Genomic DNA, 12,054 nt, shown 5'->3' with positions numbered 1-12,054 from the left:
ACAAATGAATTAAATAAATGAAAGGGCCTATAATGAATTTTTAAAACAACTCATTGAAAGGGACACCTGGGTGGCTCAGTAGGTTAGGTGTCCCACTTAAGCTCAGGTCATGATCTCGGAGTTTGTGGGTCTGAGCCCCATGTCAGGCTCTGTGATGACAGCTCAGAGCCTGGAGCCTGCTTCAGATCCTGTGTCTTCTTCTCTCTCTCTCTGCCCCTCCCCCACTCACGCTCTCTCACTCTCTCAAGAATAAATAAACATTAAAAAAATCTTTTAAAAAACTCACTGATGAAGTTATATCTGTTCCAGAAACACGTTCTGTAGTTTACACACACACACAGACACACACAGACACACACACACAGACAGACAGACACACACACACACACACACACACACACACACACACCTTTACTACCTGAACACAGGGCCAAAAAAACCAAAAAACAACTTCTACTCACTTTGACAGAGATACTCCCCCAGCTTTCCCAATCATCTCTTCATGATGTAATACTGAGTAGTTCCATGGAATATGAAGGAACTTTAAGAGCGTTCTCATCCACCGTTCAGGATGTAAGACAAGTTGTTCATAGTGAACTAACATGCATTTTTTATAGCCAACTTCCATACATTGATTATACATGGTCTCTATGGCACGATTCCACTTGGTCAAACAGTCTCTATAGCTATTCAGGTCAAACCCAGCTATAGTAACTTTCCGAGAAATCATTGAATGTACTGATGCCCGGCCATCTCGGACCATGAGGAGAAATTTGGCATTAGGGAATAACCTAGCAAGGTAAGTTAAGGATTTCAGGGCAAAAGGATCTTTATTACATAAATAAGGGGCTGGTTCCCCATGCTTAACAATAATTTCTAGTAAGAAGGCTTGCATGGCAGAATCCAGCACTTCATCAGTAACACCAGCCTCATCCAAGCGTATTTTCTCTTTACTTGACCGTGACCACATCTGCTTCAAGGCCAGGATTCGGGGAATGACTCTGGTTTCCTCTCCACAGCGAATATCAGGGTGTGCATCTAGCATGGCCCTCATGAGTGTGGTTCCACTCCGAGGCACACCTCCAATAAATATCAAAGGCATATCTTTGTGATAGGCAAAGGTTTTATTCACTTTGATGTCCAGGCCAGTTCTCACAGTGGTCTTTGTGCTCTCCAATTTGAGGGGCTGGCTACGTTCTTCTATTCGGTGATGACATTCCATGGCGTGTTGGCCCAAGTAAAACACAGTCACAGAACTAATAACCAGACATGCCAATAGTAAGTTCTGCTTCAGTTTTCCAACCATCTTGATGTAGTTATCTTGTTATTAAATAGATATTCTGCTCAAAATAATTTTCAGAAAATGTTCAGGCCATGGAGATTCTACTTCAGAAAGATGATCAACATCTAGTGAGAAAAGGAAAAAGCTATTTTATCATCACATTAAAACTGTTCACAAATTAGTCATCAGTGATCACCATTACATTCTGGCTAGAAAGAAGCTAAAGCTGTCTTACATACTGTGATATTCTTAGAACACAAGTATACACAAGTGCAAGCAAAAATAAATCATTTCTAATCAGAAACAGCATTTCTTAATGTGACAATTCTGAAGCTTTGTACCTTCCACAGAATGGAAAAATAAATAAAACTATTTCTATCAGTGGGTTATGCAAATATTTAATATGACCAAGTATGTTTGAGGTCTAACCCAAGGCTCATCTCTAGTATTCAGATTTGCTTCATCCCCAAGAAGTCATTATCTCCACATTCTACCCTAAAGAGAAATTACAGAAGAAATATACAACTTCCAAATCTTTAACGTAGATTTAGTTTATTCATTCCACAAATTATTTATTTAGATACTACAGGCCAGATACTTGGGTGTGGCTGAGGATAAGCTTTGAAAACGACAGCAGTGCACTGACCCTTGCTCTCAGGAAACAAAGTCTCATGGACAGAAAGATATGTAAACAATGACAACAAAATGCAATCAGTACCTTAGTAGATATAAACAACAAGAGTATAATGAAAAGGAGCACATAAGTCCACCAGAGGAATCTATAAAAGCCTTATAGAAAATAAGAGGGAGAGTACTCTAAGCAGTAGGAACTTGTGTGCAAAAGCACAATGGCATGACAGAACACAGCATATTTAGGCAAAAAGTAGTTCAGGAGAACTGGTGTGTACTGTGAAAAGACAATTACGTGTGTGTTTGTGATCTAGCCTTCAGAAGAACAGAGAAGGTTTAGATACACAGAGTATTCTAAGCTGAAGATACACTATGACCAAGGTGTGGATGTGTAGAAGCAAGGGCATGTATGTAAAACATATATACTATGTAAAATATATATACTATGTATATGTAAAATACACATAGTATGGAAATACTAGTTTAGCTGGAGCAAAGCAGACAGCAATCAGACTACACCTAGACTAAAAAAATGTGCCCTGAATCCTCAGAGGGCAAATGTGATGGTTAATTTTATATGTCAACTAAGCCATTATGGTGCCCAGTGTTTGGTCAAACACCAAATACTAGTTTGGTCTAGATGTTGCTGTGAAGGTTTTTGTTAGATATGATTAACGATGAAATCAACAGACTCTGATTAAAGCAGATTACCCTTCATAATATGAGTGGGCCTCATCCAACAACTGAAATCCTTAGAAGAGACAGGTTTTCTGAAGAAAAAGGTATTCTCTTCAAGACAGTAACACAGAAACTGTACCTGAATTTCCAGCTTGCTGCCCTGCAGAATTTGGACTCAAAGCTAACATCAAGTCTTACCGGCCAGACTGCTCTGTGGATTTTAGAAATGCCAGCACTTCAATAACATGAGCTAATTCCTTAAAAATTCTCCCTTCCTTATATGTCTCCTAATAGTAAGTACACCTGGGGAAAGGACTAGCTATGCTAAAAAAAGAATACCTCCTGAGAGGCAGGATGTCTAGCTATGGACTAGTGAGAAGGTAGGCAATTCTCCCCCAAAACTAAGCAAGATGAAGCTGACAGAAACCCCATCAGTCCTCTGGAAATCAACAAAGGAATACAACAACCTAAGCAGCATCTATGTTTGAAAAACTGCTAAATGTCGAGGAAGAACAATGAAAGTCTATGACATTCTTGCCTAAGACTATTCCCACCCCACCATCCACTCACTTAGCAGGACAGAGGTTCTGCAGAGCAGGGCAAGGCAGGGAAACTATGATGACTATGGCTTTGCTCCCAGGATCAAAGGGAGTCACTCATTTTGGAGTGGTGAATAACACACACTGTCAGCTGTGCTGTCAGTGTAAGTGATGTTCCAGGTGGCAGGTGAGCAAGGAGGATGAACAGCTCCAGTAGTCTCAGTTTGTAATCATGATTGGCAAACTCAACGCCAGCTCACAGGTGCATGGAGGCAGAGGAGACACAAAAGGAATTGTGAGTCCTTAAACACCAGTGCAGATTTGAAAATGGCCTCAACTTTGAATGTGCTCCTCTACCCATATGCAGATCCACTGGCAGACGAAAAGTCGCACTGGCTTAAGATATCAGAGCACAACCACTGTCCAATGAACTGTGCTGACAGGAAGGCAACCCCTAGAAAGCCATGCTTAAAAATGCAAATAATTTTACGTGCGTGTGTGTGTGTGTGTGTGTGTGTATCTGAGCAACTACATCAGCATACATTTATATGAAATGTCCATAAAAGGCAAATTTATAGAGACAGAAAGCAGGAGGTGGAAGCAGGAATTTAATGACAAATAGGCATAACGGGACTTTTTGCAGTAATGGAAATGTTCTAAGACTGGACTGTTGTGAGACTTGCACAACCTTATAAAATCTACTAAAAATCACTGAATTACACTCTTACAATGGATAAGTCTTAGGGTACATAAGTTATACCTCAACATAGCCGGGCTTTATGTTTTTTGGGTTTTAAAGGAATACTTCTGTAGAAAAATATTTTGATAGTCTCAGTAGGTTACACCAAGATCTGGTTTTTGTTTACTCATGTATTCATTCCTTTAGTCACATATTTGAACATATATTACTGTACCAGGCACAGTACTTCATTATAAAGCTGCAACAAAGAACCACAAAGTGAGAACAGGTTGAGATTAAAAGATCAGCTTAATACGAAAAGACTGCAAAAAAAAAAAAAAAAAAAAAAAAAAGCATTAATTAAGGACACTGGTAGTGGGGCGCCTAGGTGGCTCAGTAGGTTAAGTATCTGACTCTTGATCTCAGCTTAGCTCTTGATCTCAAGGTCGTGAGTTCAAGCCCTGCATTGGGCTCCATGCACAGCATGGAGCCTACTTTAAAATAAAGAAAAAAAAAAAAAAAGGAACATTGGTGGCAACATAGCATTGAAATATCTATGCAAAAAACAGAATCCATGATATAGAAGACACACTTAAGATGTTATACCAATATTCAGTTTAAAAGGGGGCAGGTAGGAAGAAAACAATGGAGAGAAAAGAAAGTAACACAGAAAATGGAATGAAAAAGAAAAACAACATTTTAAAAATGATATTTAGGTAGAGATCTGAACAGTGAGTAGGAATTAGGTAAAGTGAAAACAAGAGCATTCTAAGCAAAAGCAAATGGATATACAAAAGCCTTGCAATGGAAAGGCATTTTAAAGCTTTTAAGGAGCTAGGTAAAGCAGTGAGCAAGAAAAACAGGTCAATGATGAAACTGGAAAGATGGGTAGGGGTCAGATTAAATCTGGTGGATCAGTTTAGCGATATGAAATTTTATGATAGATGCAATCAGATGTGACTGATTTAAAGATTTTTAAGCAGGGAGTTACTTAATCCTATTCAGATTTATACACTCTCACCCTAGCCAAAACCATCTTGAAAAAGAATAATGCTAGAATATGCACAATTCCCAACCTCAAAACTTAACTATAAAACTACAATAATGAAGACAATGTAGTGCTGGCATAAAAACAAGCATACAGATGAATGGAACAGAATCACAAATCCAGTAATACACCTTTACATTTATGGTCAATTGATTTTTCTTTTCTTTCTTTTTATTTAATTACATTTTTTATTTTTATTCCAGTACAGTTAACAAAAGGTGTTATATGAGCATTAGGAGTGCAATATAGTGATCCAACACTTCTACACATTACTCAGTGCTCATCATGATAAGTACACTCTTTAATCCCCTTCATCTATTTCACCTTATCCCCTACCCACAGCCCCTCCGGTAACCATCAGTTTGTTCTCTACAGTTAAGAATCTGTTTCTTGGGGCGCCTGGGTGTTTCAGTCGGTAAAGTGTCCGACTTCGGCTCAGGTCATGATCTCACAGTTCATGAGTTCGAGCCCCGCGTCAGGCTCTGTGCTGACAGCTCGGAGCCTGGAGCCTGCTTCGAATTCTGTGTCTCCCTCTCTCTCTCTGCCCCTTCCCCACTCTCTCTAAGAAAAAATAAAAAACATTAAAAAAATTTTTAAAAAGAACCCGTTTCTTGGTTTCTCAGTTTTTTCCTTTGTTTGTTTCTTAAATTCCACATATGGGTGAAATCATACAGTATTTGTCTTTCTCTGACTATTTCACTTAGCATTATCCTTTCTAGCTCCACCCACATTGTTGCAAATGTCAAGATTTCATTATTTTTTATGGCTGAATAATTTTCCATTGTATGTGTATGTGTGAGGTGTATGTGTATATATATATATATATATGTGTGTGTGTGTACATATATATATATATATATATATATATATATATATACGTGTATGTGTGCATATGTGTGTGTATCTCCTGCTTCTTTATCCATTCATTTATCTATGAACACTGTGCTGCCTCCATATCTTGGCTAGAGGAAATAATGCTGCTATAAACATGGGGTGAATGTATTCCTTTGAATTAGTGTTTTTGTAGTTTGGGGTTAGATACCCAGTAGTGCAATTACTAGGTTGTAGGGTAGTTCTATGTTTAACTTTTTGAGGAAACTCCATACTGTTTTCTAGAGTGGCTGTACCAGTTTGCATTCCCACCAATAGTGCACAAGTGTTCCTTTTTGTCCACATGCTCATCAACACTTATTTTTTCTTGGTTTTTTTTTTTTAATTTTAGCCATTCTGACAGGTGTGAGGTAATATCTCATTATAATTTTGATTTGCAATTCTCTGACGATGCATGATGTTGAGCATCCTTTGATGTGAGGAAAGAGCAACCTTTTCAACAAATGGTGCTGGGAAAACTGGACACCCACATGTGAAAGAATGAAGTTAAACACCTGTTCACAAATATTTACTCAAAATGAACTGGAGACCTAAATGTAAGAGCTAAAACTATAAAACTGAGAAGAAAACAGGTGTAAATCTTTGTGGCCATAGTTTCTTAGATACAAGACCAAAAGCATAAGAGACATATTAAAAACAGATAAAAGAGACTTCATCACAACTAAAAACATTTGTGCTTCAAAGAACACCATTCTGAAGGTGAAAGACAAATCAAAAAATGAGAGAAAATATATACAAATCACGTATCTAATAAAGGACTTCTATCCAGAATATATAAAGAACTGTTACAATTCAACAATAAAGATAAATAACAAAACTCATCATCAAGGAAATACAAACTAAAACCACAATGAATACCACCTCACACCAGTCAGAATGGCTAAAATTAACAACTCAGGCAACAACAGATGTTGGCGAGGATGCGGAGAAAGACGATCTCTTTTGCACTGCTGATGGGAATGCAAACTGGTGCAGCCGCTCTGGAAAACAGTGTGGAGGTTCCTCAAAAAATTAAAAATAGGCCTACCCTATGACCCAGCAATTACACTACTAGGTACATATCCAAGGGATACAGGTGTGCTCTTTCGAAACATGCACCCCAATGTTTATAGCAGTGCTATCGACAAGAGCCAAAGGAGGGGAAGAGTCCAAATGTCCATCGACAGATGAATGAATAAAGAAGATGTGCACACACAGACACACACACAATGGAGTATTACTCGGCAATCAAAAAGAATGAAATCTTGCTATTTGCAACAACGTGGGTAGAACTAGAGGGTATTATGCTAAGCAAAATAAGTCAGTCAGAAAAAGACAAATATATGACTTCATTCGTGTGTAATTTAAGATACAAAACAGATGAACATAAGGGAAGGGAAGCAAAAATAATGTAAAAACACGGAGGGAGACAAAACATTAGAGACTCTTAAATATAGAGAATAAACTGAGGGTTGCTGGAGGGGCTGTGTAAAGGGGGGATGGGCTAAAATAGGTAAGGGGCATTAAGGAAGAAACTTGCTGGGATGAGCACTGGGTATTATACATAGGGGATGAATCACTGGAATCTACTCCTGAAATCATTATTGCACTATATGCTAACTTGGATGTAAATTTAAAATTAAAATTTTTTTTGAAAAAGATAACCCAATAAAAAGTGGGCAAAAAATCTGTATAGACATTTCTCCAAAGAAGATATATAAATGGTCAATGTGCACTTGAGAAGATGTTCAATATCATCTCTTTAGGAAAATGCAAATCAAAACCACAATGGGATAGCATTTAATACCCATTAGATGGCTACAATCAAAAACAGATCACAAGTGTTGATGAAAATGTGGAAAAATTGGAATACTCATATACTGCTGGTGGGTGGGACTGTAAAATGGTGTAGCCACTTTAGAAAAGTTTGGCAGGTCCTCAAAAGGGCAAATGTGGAACTAGCTAGCATATGATCCAGCAATTCCGCCCAAGAGAACTAAAAATGTATTCACAGAAAAACTTGTACACAGATTTTCACAGCATCATTATTCATAGCTAAAAAGTAGCAACCCCAATGTCTACCAACTGATAAATGGATAAACAAAATATGGTATATCCATACAATGGAGTATTATCCAGCCATAAAAGGTGTGAAGTACTGATACAGAATTCAATGGAGACAAAGCTTGAAAACATTATTCTAATTGATTAAAGCAGCTCATAAAAGATCATATATGATTCCATTTATATGAAATGTCCAAAACAGGCAAATCTGTAGACAGAAAAATTAGTAGTTGCCTGGGGCTGAGGGGAGAGGGAAGATGAAAGTGACTACTATGTAGTTTCTTTTTGGGGTGATGAAAATGTTCTAAACCTAGACTGTGGAGAATTTTTTGGTTATGTGGATTATATCTCAATAATACTGTGGTTTAAAAAAAAAACACTATACACTTAATAGACTGGCTAAAATAAAAAAAAAAAATACTTGGCAATATCGAGTGCTAATAAAGATGAGGAGCAACTGAACTCATACATTTCTGGGAATACACAATGATACATCTGAAAAGGTGTTCTGTGAATTCCAATAATGTAAACATACTTACCCTACAACCCAATAATTGTACTACTGAGATTTATCCTACAGAAGTGAAATCTATGTTCACATAAAACCTGCATGTGAATGTCTATAGTAGCCCTGTTCACAATCACCAAAAACTGAAAACTAACCCAATGTCCTTCAATGTGTAAATCTAGATAAACCATGGTACATCCATTGCTGGGATACTACTCAGCAACAAAAAGGAACAACCTCTTGATACACACAACTTGGGTGAATCCCAAAGGTATTATGCATGCTGAATGAAAGAAGCCAATCTCAAAAAATATTCCTATTTATAAAATAGTCTCAAAAGGCAAAACTATAGATCACTGGATGCCAGAAAACTGTTAACTTTAAAGGGATATAGAGTTTTCTGAGATGACAGAACTATTCTGTCTCCTGACTGCTGTAGTTGTTACATGAATAAATATATGTATTAAAATTCACAGAACTATGCATCAAAAGAAAAAATCTATTTTACTGTACAATAATCTTTAAAACAAAAACAAACAACAACAACAACAACAAAAAAAAACTGGAGTGCCTGGGTGGCTCAGTCAGTTAAGCCTCTGATTTTAGCTAAAGTCATGAACTTGCAGTTTATGAGTTCAAGCCCCACACTGGGCTGTGTGCTGACAGCTCGGAGCCTGGAGCCTGCTTCAGATTCTGTCTCCCTTTCTTTCTGCCCCTCCATAGTTCACACTCTGTGTCTCTCTCTCAAAAATAAATAACATTAAAATTTTTAAAACAAAAAAAATTTTAAGAGAAATTTGAGAAGAAAAATGGGGAATGGGGAAGAAAGATGAACACCAAAGAAAGATCAAACACCAAAAACAGGAGAATTTTTTATTCTAAATCTTCTAGTTAATGTTTCTGATCAAGAATTGTTTACTGGTGATAAATTCAGTGGTAATAGGAATACATTAAATAAATAATGGGTTTTACTGAGAAGAGCAAAGAAATGATATTAGGAAAATTGTTTCATGTTTTCCATTTTATGAACACTGAGATGAAATAAAAATTCATTTAAATCTGAACAAAGCAAACAAAACTTACTTAGTGAAGCAAAGAGAAGTGCTCTTAGGGATGCAATTAACTCTAATAACGGTTGGTTTCACTTTAGATAATTATACAGGAATGATTCCTCTAGCACATTCCATTTGTTTGTACGGTGGTAGGTGTGTAATGCATGTTTAATGAGAGAAGAGCAGTAATCGCTAAGAAATCACTCTAAAATGGCAAAGCTTTTTGGTAAAATTTAGTACTACATGCATTTTAATTTTTTTTTTTTAACATTTATTTATTTTTGAGACAGAGAGAGACAGAGCATGAATGGGGGAGGGGCAGAGAGAGAGGGAGACACAGAATCGGAAGCCTGACGCAGGGCTCGAACTCACGGACCGCAAGATCGTGACCTGAGCTGAAGTCGGACGCTCAACCAACTGAGCCACCCAGGTGCCCCTGTACTACATGCATTTTAAATTACATTTAACTTAACCTCTGATACATGTCAGAATTCAATATGTAACAAATGAGTCAACTTCTTTCAAAAATAACTTGTGCAACAATTTAAAATTCAATTGTATAAAAACAAGATAACTACCTCTCTGAAATCTTCTCTAAGCACATATCAGATACAAAATATTCACCAACCAAAAGGTAACATGACAGAGCTCCAAGTTACTATAGCAGCAACCAATGGGAAGTAAAACTTCCCATTAAAATACCCCAAATTCTCAGTAAAATACCTAACAAGACAAAACCCAGAAATATGTTAACATGTTTCCATGTCCAGAAACATACTTGTAAGTCACTTTAATGGCTGCCTAATAACTTTACTGAAAGGATCTAGAACTAAACCAATGTGGGTTTGCTCTCTGGTAAGTTACAGGTAGAGACCAGGTACAGAGTTATCACACAAAGGAAACTATTTGCAGCAAATAAAGAGATCAGGGAGCATAACTTCCAAAGTAGTGAATCCCTGAGCAGGGGTGAGTGGGTTCCTTTTTTTTGTTTTTATTTTTTTTTAAGTTTATTTATTTATTCTGAGAGAGAGACAGTGTGCCTGCACAAGAGCAGGGAGAGGGAGAGAGAGAATCCCAAGCTGACTCCACACTGTCAGTGCAGGGTCCAATGTGGGGCTCAAACCCATGAACTGTGAGATCATGACCGAAACCAATTGTTGGACGTTTAACGGAGTGAGCCACCCAGGCGCCCCAGAGAGTTCCTTTTATTTAGGGATAGGATGAATATTCAGAAAAGGAAGTTCTGTCATCAAATGTAAAGGCAGGAATAAGACTGCATACAGGTACTTAGAAAACAGTTCTATACATGCATCCTATGTTACATTTAATGAACCTCATACTCCTCCTAGGATGGAGATTTTAACATAATGAAGCAGAGGGAATTGTCAGAGGAGGGGCTTTGGATATGCTCTGAGAGCCTGTATAAACTAGATGGGGTTTTGGGCTCCTTATCTCAGGAAAAAAACGCAGGACTTTGCTTACTTAAGAAACAGCACTGTAAGTTTTTACTACTGATTTATTGTCTCTGAAATGGTTAGGCTATTTCCTGGCCTAGTAGAGACTGTTAGTTTTTGCATTCCATTTGTTCCTTTAAAATCTTTAACTAATGAGGTTTTTGTATTTCTTTGTAATTCTAACCTTCAAGAAAGTTCTGAGAAAGTTCTCCAAGAAAGTCCAGGAAAGTGTGCTTGGGCAAGTAGGGCACAGACCTTGGGGGTGAGGGGTGGGGAAGATGGCTAGGGGCTTAAAATGACCTCTCTTATGTCACAAACGTTATGTTTTTTTCTGGGGGCCCCGAACTCTTTCTGCTTACAGAGCTACCAACAATTATTTGGCCAGTTCTCTATAGTTATCTGTGATAATATTCTTGTATAAACAAACTTCTTGGGGCGCCTGGGTGGCTCAGTCGGTTGGGCGGCCGACTTCGGTTCAGGTCATGATCTCACGGTCCGTGAGTTCAAGCCCCGCACTGGGCTCTGTGCTGACAGCTCAGAGCCTGGAGCCTGTTTCAGATTCTGTGTCTCCCTCTCTCTGACCCTCCCCCGTTCATGCTCTGTCTCTCTCTGTCTCAAAAATAAATAAACGTTAAAAAAAAAATTAAACAAACTTCTTTGCACATGTAATTATTTTCTTAGACTAATTTTTTAAAAGAAGAATTGCTAGGTCAAAGTGTGTGGAATAGGAGTGTGGGATATGCTTGATTTTAAAATATTTAATTAATATTTGATTAATTTCCTCATATCCTACACCCAAATCAGAAAAAAATTATATTGGCTCTATCTTCAAAATACAGTCACAATCTGACCACTTCTCAACATTTCACTAGCACCACCAGCATTTCTTACCAGAAATACAGAAAGGTATCCTTACCTCTACTCCTGCCCCCTACAGACTATTCACAACTCAACAGCGAGAGGGATCTTTTTCAAATTTAGTTAGAATACATCATTCCTCTGCTCACAGCCTACTACTGTTTTCCAAAATAGTCTTGAAAAGGCTTAAGACATCCAACACTAAATCTGTGTTAAATTTCTTTTTCTACTGATTTTGTCAAGAAATCTCTATTGGCATCAAAAATAGCATTGACAGAGGTCAGGCCAATATATTATCACAAATTAATAGTTTTGTTATTCAAAGTAATTGAGAAGGCACCTCTTAACATTAGAACTTCCATAAGGACGAAAATGAAGGCAACTCCTTTACT

At 37.6% G+C, this 12,054-nt stretch overlaps 1 protein-coding gene across 3 annotated transcripts in view; it reads right to left on the bottom strand.

Moving 5' to 3' along the window:
* TPST1 (tyrosylprotein sulfotransferase 1) overlaps positions 1-12,054 on the bottom strand; it is a 166,492-nt gene that overhangs the window by 128,213 nt on the left and 26,225 nt on the right. For all 3 annotated transcript variants that reach the window (XM_049639192.1, XM_049639190.1, XM_049639191.1), the window contains exon 2: positions 462-1,407. In XM_049639192.1, the coding sequence (XP_049495149.1) occupies positions 462-1,306 (845 nt within the window). In that variant the 5' untranslated portion in view covers positions 1,307-1,407. The remainder of the gene's footprint in view (positions 1-461; positions 1,408-12,054) is intronic.

This window comes from Panthera uncia, chromosome E3 (assembly GCF_023721935.1).
Source record: "Panthera uncia isolate 11264 chromosome E3, Puncia_PCG_1.0, whole genome shotgun sequence".
Lineage (NCBI taxonomy): Eukaryota > Metazoa > Chordata > Mammalia > Carnivora > Felidae > Panthera > Panthera uncia.
Note: the sequence above shows the minus strand (reverse complement) of the source record. Positions and strands in the feature narration are given on the sequence as shown.